Source organism: Hyperolius riggenbachi, chromosome 12 (assembly GCF_040937935.1).
Source record: "Hyperolius riggenbachi isolate aHypRig1 chromosome 12, aHypRig1.pri, whole genome shotgun sequence".
NCBI lineage: Eukaryota > Metazoa > Chordata > Amphibia > Anura > Hyperoliidae > Hyperolius > Hyperolius riggenbachi.
The window spans coordinates 16,206,851-16,226,419 of record NC_090657.1 but is presented as its reverse complement, the minus strand read 5'-3'; the positions used below and the strand labels follow the sequence as shown (position 1 = coordinate 16,226,419).

The 19,569-nt window shown below is 44.9% G+C and overlaps 1 protein-coding gene across 1 annotated transcript in view; it reads right to left on the bottom strand.

The window, feature by feature from the left end:
• The window catches only part of LOC137540900 (ABC-type organic anion transporter ABCA8-like), a 199,930-nt gene that overhangs the window by 140,018 nt on the left and 40,343 nt on the right, over positions 1 to 19,569 (bottom strand). The window contains exons 7-9 of the mRNA XM_068262083.1: positions 9,497 to 9,635; positions 3,138 to 3,323; positions 2,866 to 3,013 (exon numbers count right to left, since the gene is read on the bottom strand). Coding sequence (XP_068118184.1) covers positions 2,866 to 3,013; positions 3,138 to 3,323; positions 9,497 to 9,635 — 473 coding nt within the window. The remainder of the gene's footprint in view (positions 1 to 2,865; positions 3,014 to 3,137; positions 3,324 to 9,496; positions 9,636 to 19,569) is intronic.

Here is a 19,569-nt window from a genome sequence, read left to right as displayed (position 1 = left end):
GTGTGTGTGTGTGTGCGTGCGTGCGTGCGTGCGTGCGTGCGTGCGTGCGTGCGTGCGTCTGTGTGTGTGTGTGTGTGTGTGTGTGTGTATATATATTTAGTTGTTTCAACTTGTTTCACCACAAAAGCTGTTGGACAATTGTGCTGCATAAAAGACCGCTGTTGAGCGGGTGAATGGGGCTTAACAGACAAGTTTGGCAGATAGTTGGTAGGGGTGTATGAACCTTTAGGCACTCTTCCACTTAGAAGTGTTTTTTTTTTACAGTCAACAAAGATGGCACCTTTCACAACAGTTGTTTATCTGCTTAATTAAAATATTTTGTTTGGCTGGAGTGAGTGGATTACTAATATATATATATATATATATATATATATATATATATATATATATACACAGTATATGTAATATAAGTGTAATACATGTAAATATACAGTATATATATTTAAATAGCCTGCCTGATCCCCCAAAATGCATCGCCGCTGCACAGGACAGACATACCTCAGTTTCCCATCTGCCCTGTGCATAATAGGTTCTCTTTAAAAATTAGCTCCGCCTCCTGTGATGTCATGCAGCCACCACCGCTCCTCTGCTCCGATTGGCCGCCGGGTCCCTGGAAGAAAAGCGGGGACATTGGGATCCGGGCAGCCAAAAATCAAGGCAGACAGCTGGGAGATGCCTGCTGTGCAGCGCGATCACGCGCGGAACCCAGGGACACTGCGCATGCGGCTTTTTTGAGCACGCGCTTACCTCTCTCAGCACACAAAGCGGAGCTCGTGCTCAGGTCGGGATTACCACCAGGGGGTTAAAATAAACATACCCCCCGAAAGTGTATGCCAAATACAGGCTATTCCTGTTAATTTTGATGCCCTCCTGTGCTCATTTAATTCTTAATTTTTCATTTTTATCCTGTCTAAAATCCAAGCTGGCTGCCATCTGCTTCCAGGTCAGTGTCACTGTGTGTAAAGTTCTCCATCAAATGTATGCGCTTTGAGTCCCCAGGGAGAAAAGCGCTATATAAATATTATTGTTATTGTTATGCAGGGGCAGTGTGTGTGTGTGTGTGTGTGTGTGCGTGCGTGCGTGCGTGCGTGCGTGCGTGCGTGCGTGCAGTTTTCCACATTTTGTCATAGTACTGCCACAAACATGAATCAATTTAATTGTAATTCCACGTGAAAGACCAATACAAAGTGGTGTACATGTGAGAAGTGGAACAAAAATCATGCATGATTCCAAACATTTTTTACAAATAAATAACTGCAAACTGGGGTGTGCGTAATTATTCAGCCCCCTAGGGTCTGAGTGCAGTCAGTTGCCCATAGACATTGCCTGATAAGTGCTAATGACTAAATAGAGTGCACCTGTGTGTAATTTAATGTCAGGACAAATACAGCTGCTCTGTGACAGCCTCAGAGGTTGTCTAAGAGAATCTTGGGAGCAACAACACCATGAAGTCCAAAGAACACACCAGACAAGTCAGGGATAAAGTTATTGAGAAATTTAAAGCAGGCTTAGGCTACAAAAAGATTTCCGAAGCCTTGAACATCCCATGGAGCACTGTTCAAGCGATCATTCAGAAATGGAAGGAGTATGGCACAACTGTAAACCTACCAAGACAAGGCTGTTCACCTAAACTCACAGGCCGAACAAGGAGAGCGCTGATCAGAAATGCAGTCAAGAGGCCCATGGTGACTCTGGACGAGCTGCAGAGATCTACAGCTCAGGTGGGGGAATCTGTCCATAGGACAACAATTAGTCGTGCACTGCACAAAGTTGGCCTTTATAGAAGAGTGGAAAGAAGAAAGCCATTGTTAACAGAAAAGCATAAGAAGTCCCATTTGCAGTTTGCCACAAGCCATGTGGGGGACACAGCAAACATGTGGAAGAAGGTGCTCTGGTCCGATGAGACCAAAATTGAACTTTTTGGCCAAAATACAAAACGCTATGTGTGGCAGAAAACTAACACTGCACATTACTCTGAACACACCATCCCCACTGTCAAATATGGCGGTGGCAGCATCATGCTCTGGGGGTGCTTCTTTTCAGCAGGGACAGGGAAGCTGGTCAAAGTTGATGGGAAGATGGATGGGGACCAAATACATGGCAATCTTGGAAGAAAACCTATTGGAGTCTGCAAAAGACTTGAGACTAGGGCGGAGGTTCACTTTCCAGCAGGACAACGACCCTAAACATAAAGCCAGGGCAACAATTGAATGGTTTAAAACAAAACATATCCATGTTTTAGAATGGCCCAATCAAAGTCCAGATCTAAATCCAATCGAGAATCTGTGGCAAGATCTGAAAACTGCTGACCATCTAATCTGACTGAGCTGGAGCTGTTTTGCAAAGAAGAATGGGCAAGGATTTCAGTCTCTAGATGTGCAAAGCTGGTAGAGACATACCCTAAAAGACTGGCAGCTGTAATTGCAGCAAAAGGTGGTTCTACAAAGTATTGACTCAGGGGGCTGAATAATTACACACACCCCTCTTTGCAGTTATTGATTTGTAAAAAAATTTGGAATCATGTATGATTTTCATTCCACTTCTCATGTGTACACCACTTTGTATTGGTCTTTCACGTGGAATTCCAATAAAATTGATTCATGTTTGTGACAGTAATATGACAAAATGTGGAAAACTTCAAGGGGGCCGAATACGTGTATATATATATATATATATATATATATATATATATATATATATATATATATATATATATACACATGGAAATAAACTTGCAGACATGTACACACAGGCACAAAAGTTCCGAAACCTGGTCTCCTGTGTCAGAGGTTTATTGGCCCTTAGCCAGTACACTATACAGTTACCTTTTAAGATGCAAGAATAGATATCAGAACTCCTCATTACCTGGAATGATCTTATCGAAGTAAAGGGTGAGAGAAAAATAAAGCACAGAATCCAGGACAAGGTAGAGGCAGCTAAACAACACGTGGGAAGAGTCACCACCAAGATCAGAGAAGAAGACGCCCTGCAGTTCATTCTCCATGTGCATGCTCTGCAAAGACACAAAGTACAGGACAAATACCCCGTCATCTCTGTGGTCCAATTCATGAACGTTTCCCAGCAGGCTATTTGTTCCCTTTACACACCATAGCTCTTGGTTCTACTACCTTACTTACCTCTGTAAACCCAACAGCAAAGGAGAAGGGGTGGAAGAGACTCAGGAAAACCTCCAGAGATCTTGGCAAAGCTCTCATAGCGGGCAAAAAACCCAACAAGGATAAGAAGATGGTGATGAAAAACCCTGCAAGCGCTGTAAACCGGGGCTTCCTGAAGAGGGCGCTCAGCATAAAATTAAAGCACACCTAAAGGGTCAAATTAAAGACAGAGGTCAGTCCGCAAGTTCCATAACGTATGAAAGTAAGCTTAATTTACTAATATTCTCTTGAATAACTGAGGAAAACACTTGTTATCCTGCAAACCTCAACTAGGGCTATTAAGGAGGAAATAAACAAATTCAAGTGGACTTTAACCACTTCACCACTGAGGGGTTTTACCCCCTGACCACCAGAGCAATTTTCACCTTTCAGCGCTCCTTCCATTCATTCGTCTATAACTTTATCATTACTTATCGCAATGAAATGAACTATATCTTGTTTTTTCCGCCACCAATTAGGCTTTCTTTAGGTGGGACATTATGCCAAGAATTATTTTTTTCTAAATGTGTTTTAATGGGAAAATAGGAAAAATGTGGGGAAAAAAAAATTATTTTTCAGTTTTCGGCCATTATAGTTTTTAAATAATGTATGCTACTGTAATTAAAACCCATGAAATTTATGTGCCCTTTTGTCCCGGTTATAAAACCGTTTAAATTATGTCCCTATCACAATGTTTGGCGCCAATATTTCATTTGGAAATAAAGGTGCATTTTTTTCAGTTTTGCGTCCATCCCTAATTACAAGCCCATAGTTTATAAAGTAACAGTGTTATACCCTCTTGACTTAAATATTTAAAAAGTTCAGTCCCTAAGGTAACTAATTATGTATTTTTTTTTAATTGTAAATTTTTGAATTTTTTTTTAATTACAAAAAAAAAAAAATTGGGAGTGTGGGAGGTAATGAGTTAATTTTTTGTGTAAAAGTCATTTATTTGTATGTGAAAAATGTGTAGGGTGTAGTTTACTATTTGGCCACAAGATGGCCACAGTAACTTTTTGCTTTATTGCGACCTCCAAGCCTCCTTCCGGAAGCTTGGAGGAAAAATAAGGAGGCTGGACACGTGAGTTTCTTCTCACAATGATCGCGCTGCCCATAGGAGAGCAGCGGGTCATTGTGGGGCTTAGATCAACGAATGGGAATGGATTTTCCCGTTCATTGATCTCCGGGCGAGCGGGCGGCGGCGGTTTTACTAGCGGCGGGCGGCGTGTTTACGAGCGGGAGCGCGGACAGCGTCGGGAACGCGGAAAGTACGTGTTTCTCCGTCCCTGGTTTTTAAAGGATGGAAAAAGGGGCGGAGAAATACGTACGCGCGGGGGTAAAGTGGTTAAAGATATCTAATAAAATAAAATAAAAATCTAGAAGTCAGTAACCCCCCCCCCCCCCCCCCATAGTTCAGAATGAGTTGACCTACACTAGACTATACAACAGTTCACTTACTCACTAACCATTTTGGCGGCCACATGTATATAATTAGCACAACTCATAGTGAGGAGATACTCTGGTACCTGACTAATATCACTTCTATTCAAACACAACCAGAGAATCTTCATGTGCTTATATTAACTTTAATATAGACCTGCAAAATCTGATACAAAAACAGTGGTTCACAAACATTTAAAACATCTGATAAGGCGGATGAAACATCTGATAAGTTGACTGCCAGGTGCAAGCGTATGAAGTGCTGGGCATTGTTGCTATACAGGACACTAACAAGGCGGTGTATACAGCAAGTGAGAGGGCTGTTGGCCATGACAACAGGAATTGTTCTCCCCTGAGAAAGCCATAAGTGTCTATACATGACTTTGATAGAAGACTATTAGCTAGCCGGCCGGTCAGATACAGTGCACTAAACAGATTGCATGCGGAGGCCTCGTGGTGTGCGCCGGTGGTGGGCCCACAGATGTCCAATAGTGATTGGGTAACCGATCAATTTGCATAGGCTGAGGCTGGGCGATTGAGACGGTATAAACCATCACAGGGACAGTGGGATGTTGTCACATTAGCAGCTCTTGTGTCAGATCATGTTTTTAGGATGTTTTAAATGTTTGTGAACCACTGTTTTTGTATCAGATTTTGCAGGTCTATATTGAAGTTAATATAAGGACATGAAGATTCTCTGGTTGTGTTTGAATAGAAGTGATATACAACAGTTCAGCCAAGTTCTGTCTAATGGCGTAAGTAGGGATGGGACGACGAATCCGGCGAATTCACGAATCCCTCGAATATTAGGAAATATTCGAGAGTCGTGGAATCGAATCCCGACGCCATTTTCCGTTCGCCGAATCCCGACGCTGCATCGTCGCGCATCCGCCGCTTCACCCGCTCGCAATTGTCCTCCTCCCGCTCCCCGTGCCGCCTCCGCTCGCCCTCTGCATAAATAAGAAGCAGCCTCTCACCTCCAGCGTGGAGCCCGGAGCGGCAGACCTCCTGCAGACTTTCTCATTCCCCCTAGTGACCGGCTCTTACTACGCGTCATCAGTAAAAGCCGGTCCGGTGGCCACTAGGGGGAACTAGGAAGTGAAGGGAGAAGTCTGCCGCTCCGGGCTCCACACTGATGCTGGAGGTGAGAGGCTGCTTCTCCTTATTTATGCAGGGGGACAAGCGGAGGAGGCTGCGGGGGGAGGGAGGAGGATATGTGCCACCCATGCGAAGCCCCCATAGCCTGCTATCTATACTGAACACTATTGCTGTCTAACTAGATCATCTCTGCCTTTGAATCTGAACTGCACAGCCCACAAGCCACTCCATCAAATAAAAACAAACATGCATGATTGCAGGACCTCACCAGGGCTGCCCCTACTCTCTGGAACTCACTCCCTCCAGCCACCAGACTTGCCCCCACCTTTAATACCTTCACACAAGCTCTCAAGACTCACCCTTTCATGCTCGCATACCCCCCTACACCAGCACCATAATATGTTCTGTTAGACACCCTCTCGCAGACACACCTATTGTCTCCACCCCCACCCTTTAGATTGTAAACCTCTGGCAGGGCCCTCTCCCTTAGTGTTTCCAGCTGGATTATGCAATCTTACTGACAATCACCCCTTTTGTGGACTAGAACAATCTCTATTTTGACCTATGACACTGTATTATCAAATCATTTGCATGATCTTGTTTTGTTGTGAGTTTCCTGTATGTTCTACCGTGTATGTTAACCCTTTTATCTATTGTGCAGCGCTGCGTAATATGTTGGCGCTATATAAATACAATAAATAATAATAATAATATACTGAAGCCCCCCATACGAAGCCCCCATAGCCTGCTATCTATACTGAAGCCCCCATACGAAGCCCCCCATAGCCTGCTAACTATACTAAAGACCCCCATACTGAAGCCCCCCATAGCCTGCTACCTATACTGAAGCCCCCATACGAAGCCCCCCATAGCCTGCTATCTATACTAAAGCCCCCCATACTGAAGCCCCCCATAGCCTGCTACCTATACTGAAGCCCCCATACGAAGCCCCCCATAGCCTGCTACCTATACTGAAGCCCCCCATAGCCTGCTATCTATACTGAAGCCCCCCATACTGAAGCCCCCATAGCCTGCTACCTATACTGAAGCCCCCATATGAAGCCCCCCATAGCCTGCTATCTATACTGAAGCCCCCATACTGAAGCCCCCCATAGCCTGCTATCTATACTGAAGCCCCCATACTGAAGCCCCCCATAGCCTGCTAACTATACTAAAGCCCCCCATAGCCTGCTACCTATACTAAAGCCCCCATAGCCTGCTAACTATACTGAAGCCCCCCATACTGAAGCCCCCCATAGCCTGCTACCTATACTAAAGCCCCCCATACTCGCTACCTATACTGAAGCCCCCCATACTGAAGCCCCCCATAGCCTGCTACCTATACTGAAGCCCCCCCCCCATAGCCTGCTACCTATACTGAAGCCCCCCATAGCCTGTTACCTATACTGAAGCATCCCTATAGACTGCTACCTATACTGAAGCCCCCCCATAGCCTGTTACCTATACTGAAGCATCCCCATAGCCTGCTACCTATACTGAAGCCCCCATAGCCTGCTACCTATACTGAAGCCCCCCATAGCCTGTTACCTATACTGAAGCACCCCCATAGCCTGCTGCCTATATTGAAGCCCCCTTACCCAGCTACTTATACTGAAGCCCCCCATAGCCTGCTAACTATACTGAAGCCCCCATATACCCTGCTTCCTATACTGAGGGCCCCTATACCCTCCTGCCTATACTGAAGCCCCCCCATAGCCTGCTACCTATACTGAAGCCCCCTATACCCTGCTACCTATACTGAAGGCCCCTATACCCTGCTACCTATACTGAAGCCCCCTATACCCTGCTACCTATACTGAAGGCCCCTATACCCTGCTACCTATACTGAAGGCCCCTATACCCGGCTACCTATACTGAATGCCCCTATACCCTGCTGCCTATACTGAAGACCCCTATACCCTGCTGCCTATACTGAAGGCCACTATACCCGGCTGCCTATACTGCAGGCCCCTATACCCTGCTACCTATACTGAAGGCCCCTATACCCTGCTACCTATACTGAAGGCCCCTATACCCTGCTGCCTATACTGAAGGCCCCTATACCCTGCTACCTATACTGAAGGCCACTATACCCTGCAACCTATACTGAAGGCCCCTATACCTTGCAACCTATAGTGAAGGTCCCTATATCTTGATAGCTATACTGAAGACACCTTTACCTAGCTACCTATACTGCGGGCAACTATACCATGGATCGCACAATTCTTATGTGCAGGATTCGTAAGATTCGGGATTCGAAAGGTTCGAGATATTCGAGAACCTTTTTAGATTCGGATCCAGATTCGGATTCGAAGAAATTGTGGATTCTTCCCATCCCTAGGCGTAAGTATTGCCCCCGCAGACCCTTTGATGGCGGGGGAGGGGCACACAGGGACCTACCCACGTATATGGATAAGTGCTGGGGCAGATGGACTTGTCACGCAAAACTTTAGCTTTTGAAAACTGTCGGGCTGTGAAGAGCACCTACTGAAAGAACAGTGATGTCTCCACACCTTAAAGTCTACCAAAGACAAGCAACCTGCCTTAATTAATACTATACACAAGTAGGGACATGAGAACAGACATCCTGCTGTCTGTTTCATTCTGATCTACCCTGTGAGCTTATACTCCCCCCTGTAAAAACCACTGACTGAGCTCTCAGTCGGTTGCTTTATCAGGAAGCTCTATAGCAGTGAGAGCAGTCTGCTCAAGCCCGCCCCCTCTCTGCCTGTGGTCTCCTTATCTGTGAGAGCAGTCTGCTCAAGCCCGCCCCCCTCTCTGCCTGTATTCTCCCTATCTGTGAGAGCAGTCTGCTCAAGCCCGCCTCCCTCTCTGCCTGTGTTCTCCCTATCTGTGCACAGAACGGCATCACAGAGTGCAGCGCCTGTTATGGAAAAAGCAGCTCAGTAAACAGATGTATTTATCTACCCAGCTAATTAGTGCCCCAGCTTGAGTTACACACTTATTTCTCCGCATTTGAGCCAGGAACATACAGGGACACTGCTCTATAATGATGAATGTACACAGATCAAATGCAACAGCAGCTGTGCTTGTCTTTGGTTTTACAGGAATAAGTAAAAGTAATTGCACCTGTGTGTATATGTCTGCAGTTTTTTTCCTAATATATATTTATATGTCCCTGCATACATTATTTGATGGAGAACTTGTTGATCCAGGGATTTTATCTGATTGCCATCTGAAGTCGGGAAGGAATTTTTCCCTTTTGGGGCCAATTGGACCATGCCTTGTAAGGGTTTTTCGCCTTCCTCTGGATCAACAGGGATATGCAATGGAGCAGGCTGGAGTTGTACTTTGTACTGGTTGAACTAGATGGACGTATGTCTTTTTTTCAACCAAAATAACTATGTAACTTAACACACAGTGAAACTGACCGGGCAGCAGATGGCGGCCATCTTGGATAAACATGACAGGATAAAAAATGAAAAATTAAGAATTAAATGAGCTCAGGAGAACAACAGAAATTACAGAAATAGCCTGTATTTGACATTCACTTTTGGGGGGTATTTTTATTTTAAAGGTACCAGTTCATCTCAGGTTTCCTTTAAATATTGTCGGTGTCACTTGAGGAACTTGTGGCACTGGCAGGTTGAGTAAGAAAACGTGATGTACAGGAACTGCTGCAGAGGACATTGTCACGCATTGGATGGTCTTTCTTGTGTGATGTTGTGGGTATTTCTTTTCCCCCCTCTAGCCTGCCTTGTCGTGGGGAAGGGGGTTGACAGTTTAATACTGTATCCCCTTTCCCTCCCTGCACACCAACACACACACACACACCTACCTACCGTTGCCACTCCATACAGGAAGAAGAGAAGGAGGATAAGTCCAAAGGAGCTTTCTACCAATAAGTAAGCTGTGGTGATGACAGACAGAAGGATGGCGATGATGAGGACACTGACAAGATACAGTAGTCCCCATGACAACCTGAAACACAAGCAAATATAATGTAAATGGTCTACCAAGTCCTTTACTGCCCAAAGCCTTCCCTCCAGCAAAGTGCACATATGGAATATCCTGAGGCTGAGTTGTACAGTAACGTGCCACACCTGCAATTACAATTACTTTTCTTCATTCAGCTGCGGTAAGTAGCGCCTTATCCTCTGTTGTATGGTTTCACTGCAATAACGTAATATCACATGACTATAATGAGGCAGAACTTTGGAGAGAACTTTGATGTCACATGACTATAGTGAGGTAGTGACTGAGGGAGCGCACAATTATGAGTCAGTGCCATAGAAGGGGCGTTATAAAATTAGCATAATAACGGGAGAACACCACACCTCTAGATTGTAAGCTCACAAGGGCAGGGCTCTCTCACCCTTTTGTGTCTTGGAATTTGTTATACATTTATTCATATTTATTTTGTCACTAATTACCAATTCTGAATTGTGTACTTATTCTGTATTCCGTATATTGGTGTATACCATTGTTTGTATTATTTTGTACCTCATGTTTGTTTCTTAATTTGTACAGTGGCATGGCATATGTTGGCGCTTTACTAAATAATAATAACAACACAGGTACTTTAACCACTTTACCGCTGAGGGGTTTTACCCCTTGAACACCAGAGCAATTTACACTATTCAGCGCTCCTTCCATTCATTCACCTATAACTTTATCATTACTTATCACAATTAAATGAACTATATCTTGTTCTTTTCACCACCAATTAGGCTTTCTTTAGGTGAGACCTTATGCCAAGAATTATTTTATTCTAAATGTGTTTTAATGGGAAAATAGGAAAAAATGTGGGGAAAAAAATCATTATTTTTCAGTTTTCGGCCATTATAGTTTTTAAATAATGCATGCTACTGTAATTAAAACCCATTAATTGTATTTGCCCATTTGTCCCGGTTATAAAACCGTTTAAATTATGTCCCTATCACAATGTTTGGCGCCAATATTTTATTTGGAAATAAAGGTGCATTTTTTTCAGTTTTGCGTCCATCCCTAATTACAAGCTTAGGCCCCGTTCACACTGCACGCGTTTCCAGCCGCGTTTTGGAAACGCGTGCAGGTGGCCGACACGCACGACATCAGACATTGCATAGAGTGCAATGTCTGATGTTCACACTGCATGCGTTCCGGACCTGTGCGGTCCGGGAACGCATGCTGCATGCATTTTTTGTAAAAACGCATGGCTGTCCCATTCACTTTTCAGTGATGGGATCAGCCACGCAACGCATACGAACGCGGATGGCGTGCGTTCATACGCGTTGCGGTCCGCATGCGTTGCGGTCCGCGTTCTGCAGTCTGAACGGGGCCTTATAATTTATAAAGTAACAGTGTTGTACCCTCCTGACATAAATATTTAAAAAGTTCAGTCCCTAAGGTAACTATTTATGTTTTTTTTTATTGTATTTTTTTTTTTAATTACTAAAAAAAAAAACATTGGGGAGTGTGGGAGGTAATGAGTTAATTTATTGTGTAAAACTAATGTATTACTCCGTCCCTTGGTTTTTTTAGGGAGAAATTCGTACCGCGGGAGGTAAAGTGGTTAAATTTGGAAAAACTACAGCAGAGAATTTTATGTGTGCATCAAACAGCAAGTTAAACCTGACAAATCTAGCTTTGCAAATTTGGCCTAATTGGCTAATCACGAGACATTGATCATGCAAATATGCATTTGCTTTCGCATGCCAAAATATTCAGGGTCTAAAACTAATACCGCAAAGCGATTGCCCTGCGGGGATTCGTTCATGCTGCATTAGCACTATCCAGGAGCGCCACGGGGAGGCTACCCGGTTGTATGGGGGCATTGGGGAGCCCCCCGTGGTGCTCCTGGATAGTACTAATGCAGCATGAACTAATTCCCGCAGGGCAATCGCTTTGCAGTATTAGTTTTAACCACTTAACGACCGCCCCCAGCCGATGGGCGGCGGCAAAGACCGGTCCCAAACGACCGCAATACGCCCATCGGCGGGGGCGGCTGCGGGAGTGGCTATGCGGCGATCGCGTCATTCGTGACGCGATCAGCCGCCGGGGACTGGCTCCGCCCCCCGTTCGCCGTAACCCGCCGGCCGTTCGGAAGCGCCGGCGGGTTACTGGCATCCGGATCGCCGCTGCAACAGTGTATAATAGGCTTTGTAATGTATACAAAGCCTATTATACTGGCTGCCTCCTGCCCTGGTGGTCCCAGTGTCCGAGGGACCACCAGGGCAGGCTGCAGCCACCCTAGTCTGCACCCAAGCACACTGATTTCCCCCCCCCTGCCCCCTGATCGCCCACAGCACCCCTCAGACCCCCCCCTGCCCACCCCCCAGACCACTGTTTGCACCCAGTCACCCCCCTAATCACCCATCAATCACTCCCTGTCACTATCTGTCAACGCTATTTTTTTTTTAAGTCCCTAATCTGCCCCCTACTCCCTCCTGATCACCCCCCCACCCCTCAGATTCTCCCCAGACCCCCCCCCAGACCCCCCCCCCCCGTGTACTGTATGCATCTATCCCCCCTGATCACCTGTCAATCACCTGTCAATCACCTGTCAATCACCTGTCAATCACCCGTCAATCACCCGTCAATCACCCCCTGTCACTGCCACCCATCAATCAGCCCCTGATCTGCCCCTTGCGGGCAATCTGATCACCCCCCCACACCAATAGATCGCCCGCAGATCCGACATCAGATCACCTCCCAAATCCATTGTTTACATCTATTCTCTCCTCTAAACACCCACTAATTACCCATCAATAACCCCCATCACCACCTGTCACTGTTACCCATCAGATTAGACCCTAATCTGCCCCTTGCGGGCACCCAATCACCTGCCCACACGCTCAGATTGCCCTCAGACCCCCCCCCCTTATCAATTCGCCCGTGCAATATTTACATCTGTTCTCCCCTGTAATAACCCACTGATTACCTGTCAATCACCCATCAATCACCCCCTGTCACTGCCACCCATCAATCACCCCCTGTCACTGCCACCCATCAATCAGCCCCTAACCTGCCCCTTGCGGGCAATCTGATCACCCACCCACACCAATAGATCGCCCGCAGATCCGACATCAGATCACCTCCCAAATCCATTGTTTACATCTATTCTCTCCTCTAAACACCCACTAATTACCCATCAATCACCCCCTATCACCACCTGTCACTGTTACCCATCAGATTAGACCCTAATCTGCCCCTTGCGGGCACCCAATCACCTGCCCACACGCTCAGATTGCCCTCAGACCCCCCCCCCTTATCAATTCGCCCGTGCAATATTTACATCTGTTCTCCCCTGTAATAACCCACTGATTACCTGTCAATCACCCATCAATCACCCCCTGTCACTGCCACCCATCAATCACCCCCTGTCACTGCCACCCATCAATCAGCCCCTAACCTGCCCCTTGCGGGCAATCTGATCACCCACCCACACCAATAGATCGCCCGCAGATCCGACATCAGATCACCTCCCAAATCCATTGTTTACATCTATTCTCTCCTCTAAACACCCACTAATTACCCATCAATCACCCCCATCACCACCTGTCACTGTTACCCATCAGATTAGACCCTAATCTGCCCCTTGCGGGCACCCAATCACCCGCCCACACCTCAGAACGCCCTCAGACCCCAGCCCTGATCACCTCGCCAGTGCATTGCTTGCATCTATTTCCCCCCTCTAATCACACCTTGAGACACCCATCAATCACCTCCTGTCACCCCCTAGCACACCTACCCATCAGATCAGGCCCTAATTTGCCCCGTGTGGGCTCCTGATCACTCGGCCAAACCCTCAGATCCCCCTCAGACCCCCTTCCGATCACCTCCCCAGTGCATTGATTGCATCTATTTTCCCCTCTAACCGCCCCCTGAGACACCCATCAATCACCTCCTGTCACCCCCCTAGCACTCCTATCCATCAGATCAGGCCCAATACATCCTGTCATCTAAGAGGCCACCCTGCTTATGACCGATTCCACAAAATTTGCCCCCTCATAGACCACCTGTCATCAAAATTTGCAGATGCTTATACCCCTGAACAGTCATTTTGAGAAATTTGGTTTCCAGACTACTCACAGTTTTGGGCCCGTAAAATGCCAGGGCAGTATAGGAACCCCACAAGTGACCCCATTTTAGAAAGAAGACACCCCAAGGTATTCTGTTAGGTGTATGATGAGTTCATAGAATATTTTATTTTTTGTCAAAAGTTAGCGGAAATTGGATTGTTATTGTTTTTTTCACAAAGTGTCATTTTTCACTAACTTGTGAGAAAAAATAAAATCTTCTATGAACTCACCATACCCCTAACGGAATACCTTGGGGTGTCTTCTTTCTAAAATGGGGTCACTTGTGGGGTTCCTATACTGCCCTGGCATTTTAGGGGCCCTAAACCGTGAGGAGTAGTCTAGAAAACAAATGCCTCAAAATGACCTGTGAATAGGACGTTGGGCCCCTTAGCGCACCTAGGCTGCAAAAAAGTGTCACACATGTGGTATCGCCATACTCAGGAGAAGTAGTATAATGTGTTTTGTGGTGTATTTTTACACATACCCATGCTGGGTGGGAGAAATCTCTCTGTAAATGGACAATTGTGTGTAAAACAAATAAAAAAATGTGTCATTTACAGAGATATTTCTCCCACCCAGCATGGTTATATGTAAAAATACACCACAAAACACATTATACTACTTCTTCTGAGTACGGCGATACCACATGTGTGACACTTTTTTGCAGCCTAACTGTGCTAAGGGGCCCAAAGTCCAATGAGTACCTTTAGGATTTCACAGGTCATTTTGAGACATTTGGGTTCAAGACTACTCCTCACGGTTTAGGGCCCCTAAAATGCCAGGGCAGTATAGGAACCCCACAAGTGACCCCATTTTAGAAAGAAGACACCCCAAGGTATTCTTTTAGGTGTATGATGAGTTCATAGAAGATTTTATTTTTTGTCACAAGTTAGCGGAAATTGATATGTATTGTTTTTTTTTTCACAAAGTGTCATTTTCCGCTAACTTGTGACAAAAAAAAAATCTTCTATGAACTCACCATACTCCTAACAGAATACCTTGGGGTGTCTTCTTTCTAAAATGGGGTCACTTGTGGGGTTCCTATACTGCCCTGGCATTTTAGGGGCCCTAAACCGTGAGGAGTAGTCTAGAATCCAAATGCCTCAAAATGACCTGTGAATAGGACGTTAGGCCCCTTAGCGCACCTAGGTTGCAAAAAAGTGTCACACATGTGGTATCGCCGTACTCAGAAGAAGTAGTATAATGTGTTTTGGGGTGTATTTTTATACATACCCATGCTGGGTGGGAGAAATCTCTCTGTAAATGGACAATTGTGTGTAAAAAAAATCAAATAATTGTCATTTACAGAGATATTTCTCCCACCCAGCATGGGTATGTGTAAAAATACACCCCAAAACACATTATACTACTTCTCCTGAGTACGGCGGTACCACATGTGTGGCACTTTTTTGCACCCTAAGTGCGCTAAGGGGCCCAAAGTCCAATGAGTACCTTTAGGATTTCACAGGTCATTTTGCCACATTTGGTTTCAAGACTACTCCTCACGGTTTAGGGCCCCTAAAATGCCAGGGCAGTATAGGAACCCCACAAATGACTCCATTTTAGAAAGAAGACACCCCAAGGTATTCCGTTAGGAGAATGGCGAGTTCATAGAAGATTTTATTTTTTGTCACAAGTTAGCGGAAAATGACACTTTGTGAAAAAAAACAATTAAAATCAATTTCCGCTAACTTGTGACAAAAAAAAAAAATCTTCTATGAACTCACCATACATCTAACGGAATACCTTGGGGTGTCTTCTTTCTAAAATGGGGTAATTTGTGGGGTTCCTATACTGTCCTGGCATTTTAGGGGCCCTAAACCGTGAGGAGTAGTCTTGAAACGAAATTTCTCAAAATGACCTGTGAAATCCTAAAGGTACTCATTGGACTTTGGGCCCCTTAGCGCAGTTAGGGTGCAAAAAAGTGCCACACATGTGGTATCGCCGTACTCAGGAGAAGTAGTATAATGTGTTTTGGGGTGTATTTTTCCACATACCCATGCTGAGTGGGAGAAATATCTCTATAAATAGACAATTGTGTGTAAAAAAAATAAAAAAATTGTCATTTACGGAGATATTTCTCCCACCCAGCATGTGTATGTGTAAAAATACACCCCAAAACACATTATACTACTTTTCCTGAGTACGGCAATACCACATGTGTGGCACTTTTTTGCGGCCTAACTGCGCTAAGGGGCCCAAAGTCCAATGAGCATCTTTAGGCTTTACAGGGGTGCTTACAATTAGGCACCCCCCAAATGCCAGGACAGTAAACACACCCCACAAATGACCCCATTCTGGAAAGTAGACACTTCAAGGTATTCAGAGAGGAGCATAGTGAGTCCGTGGCAGATTTCATTTTTTTTTGTCGCAAGTTAGAAGAAATGGAAACTTTTTTTTTTTTTTTTTTTTTGTCACAAACTGTCATTTTCCGCTAACTTGTGACAAAAAATAAAATCTTCTATGAACTCACCATGCCTCTCACTGAATACTTTGGGATGTCTTCTTTCCAAAATGGGGTCATTTGGGGGGTATTTGTACTATCCTGGAATTTTAGCCCCTCATGAAACATGACAGGTGCGCAGAAAAGTCAGAGATGCTTGAAAATGGGAAAATTCACTTTTGGCACCATAGTTTGTAAACGCTATAACTTTTACCCAATCCAATAAATATACACTGAATGTTTTTTTTTTTATCAAAGACATGTAGCAGAATAACTTTCGCGCTCAAATGTATAGGAAATTTTACTTTATTTGAAAAATGTCAGCACAGAAAGTTAAAAAAGTCATTTTTTTGACAAAATTCATGTCTTTTTTGATGAATATAATAAAAAGTAAAACTCGCAGCAGCAATCAAATAGCATCAAAAGAAAGCTGTATTAGTGACAAGAAAAGGAGGTAAAATTCATTTAGGTGGTAGGTTGTATGACCGAGCAATAAACCGTGAAAGCTGCAGTGGTCTGAATGGAGAAAAAGGCTCTGGTCCTTAAGGGGCGAAAAGACTGTGGTCCCGAAGTGGTTAAACCCTGCACAATTTGGCACGCGAAAGCAAATGCATATTTGCATGATCAATGTCTCGTGATTAGCCAATTAGGCCAAATTTGCAAAGCCAGATTTGTCAGGTTTAACTTGCTGTTTGATGCACACATACAATTCTATGCTGTAGACTTTAAATGTGGACACCAGAAAATAAGCTAAATGATGGATACATGACAAATAAGGTCAATAGGAGGGTACTAAAGGGTTATGTGTGGTCTTTAGATTAGATTATGAGAATTTTGTGGCTTGAAAATGAACGCACAATGTGTCAGAAACAGCAGCTTGTCCATTGTTAACATTTTTCCCTTAAAGAGGAACTCCAGTGAAAATAATTTAATATAAAAAGGTGCTTAATTTTTACAATAATTATGTATACATGATTTAGTCAGAGTTTGCTCATTGTAAAATCTTTCCTCTCCCAGATTCACATTCTGACATGTATTGCATGGTGACATTGTTACTGTGGGCAGATTATGTAGCTGTTCTGGCTTTAACAGACAGCTATAAACAGCCATTTCCTGTGTGTGTCATTGTTACATTGTGGCAGTTTGCCCAGAGTACCGTACGGTACCAGAGCCTCTTGTGGGAGGGGTTTCAGCACAAAATCAGTCATACAGCGCCCCCTGATGGTCTGTTTGTGAAAATCATTATATTTTTCATGTAAAAGTGGGTATCAGCTATTGATTGGGATAAAGTTCAATTCTTGGTCGGAGTTTCTCTTTAAGGCTACAGTAAAGACTACAGTAGAATCCCTTTACAGTAAACTCCAGGGGACCGAGCAAAGTGGTTTACTAAATAAGGAGTTTATAATATCCGTTATGGTTATACTCAAGCACAAAAAGTATACTATAAACTATAGTACTGGATCTTAACCTCCTGGGCGTTCCGTCCAGTAACGCCGCGGTGTATTGCTCAGGCCCTGGTGGACCGATTTGCATAATTTTTTTTTCAAACACGCAGCTAGCACTTTGCTAGCTGCATGTTTGTTCCGATCGCTGCCGATCCGCCGCGAAAGAGGGCCCCCCCACAGACCCCTTGCGCAGCCTGGCCAATCACTGCCAGGCTGCGCTATGGGGTGGATCGGGACTCCCCCTGACGTCGATGACATCATTCCGATCGTCGCCATGGCGATGGGGGAAGCCCATACAGGAAATCCCGTTCAAAACGGGATTTCCTGTTGGGTATTTGCGCCGTCGGCGATCAGAGGGGTGGGTGGGAAAGCGAAGGGAGGGGGGAAGCATGTAGCTAGCACTAGGCTAGTTAAATGTTAGAAAAAAATTATTAACTATATAAAACCCTCCCGCAGCCATGCGCCGCAATTAATCGGAACGCCAGGGAAGTTAATTCAGTCAATAATTTGGAAGTGGTTTTTTCTTTTCAATGCTTCAGCAAAGCTACATCAAAATGCACAGTGCTCAATATGCAGGGATTTGCATGCAATAAACACACAACAGCTTGCACAGGAAGCATAAGTCACACCAGTTAATGCAGGTACATATGGATAGTATGCTCTTCTGTCTACATTACTGTGCAGCTTGATGATACTGTAGCACCGCAGCCATGCACAAGCAAGTCACAGATGATAGGCAATTCCCTCAGTAATCAGGCAACAGCTTACACAGGAAGCATAGGTCACACTAGTTAATGCAGGTACAGGTACATATGGATAGTATGCTCCTCTGTCTACATTACTGTGCAGCCTGGATGATACTGGATGATACTGTAGTATTGCAGCCATGCACAAGCAAGTCACAGATGATAGGCAATACCCTCAGTATTCAGGCAGACCTTACAAGAAGTATAGGGCTCACTGGCTGGTGCTTTTGAGGTAGCCTGCATAGGCCAAGAGTAGTGTGCAAATAGCGAGCAGGCTACAAGGGTCTGCCAGCCTGCCCACCGACCACAGCTCATGGTTCTCCAACTTATATATGGCACTTTCTACTATAGCTAGATACAAAATAATGAAAGGACCAAAACTGTTTTTTTCCCATGTCATGCTGTTCAGTATTCCCACTTATGTGATCTGGATCTTGTATCAACAAAGCAATAAAAGTTGTCTGAAGCTGAACCTTCTGTGCTGGTTGAATTTGTATACTTGGAATATCATTGGCAATATCTGAATGTTATTCATGTCTGCCTGTCGTTGGTAATATCTGCATGTCATTGATATCTACCTGCCACTAGTAAGATCTGCAATGCAATGGAATCGACCAGTCGTGGTTGGCAAGTTACTGTGTATTTTCATTGGAATTTATGCAGGGTACATTTTTACAAGTGTTCATCTTGAGGTGGGACACTGAAGCCTGAGGAACAGTGATGGTTGCTTGGGACCCGGTAATGTACTGATTAAGGAAGAATGGGACATTAATGCAGTGACCTACAGCATGCAACCAAGGTTTACAAACTTATTCAATATTTAGGCACGTTCACAATCTCTTGTGGCAACACAAACTTTTTGCATTAGCACACTGCACGTTTACCCTTCTTACCCTTGGAGAGGAGCAGGCTCCACTGGGGTATACCTATGCAAGTGCCGCATGTAGAAATAGGTGCAAAATTATAGCAATAGAATAGCGGTAATCAGGGACGCCATCCGAAATTTTGGGGCCCCTCACACATCATCAGGCGTGCCCCCTGGGCCGACCCACTGGTTGCTGTTCCCGCGCACTAGCCACCCCACCCCTATGTCCATTGCGCTGCGGCAAAAAATGTGCATGGCTCGGACACTGAAGAAAGCAGCATGCACAGCGTGATGCAGCAAAAAGTGGGCATGACTATGGCATGTTGTGGGTGGAGCCAAATACTAGAAAAATA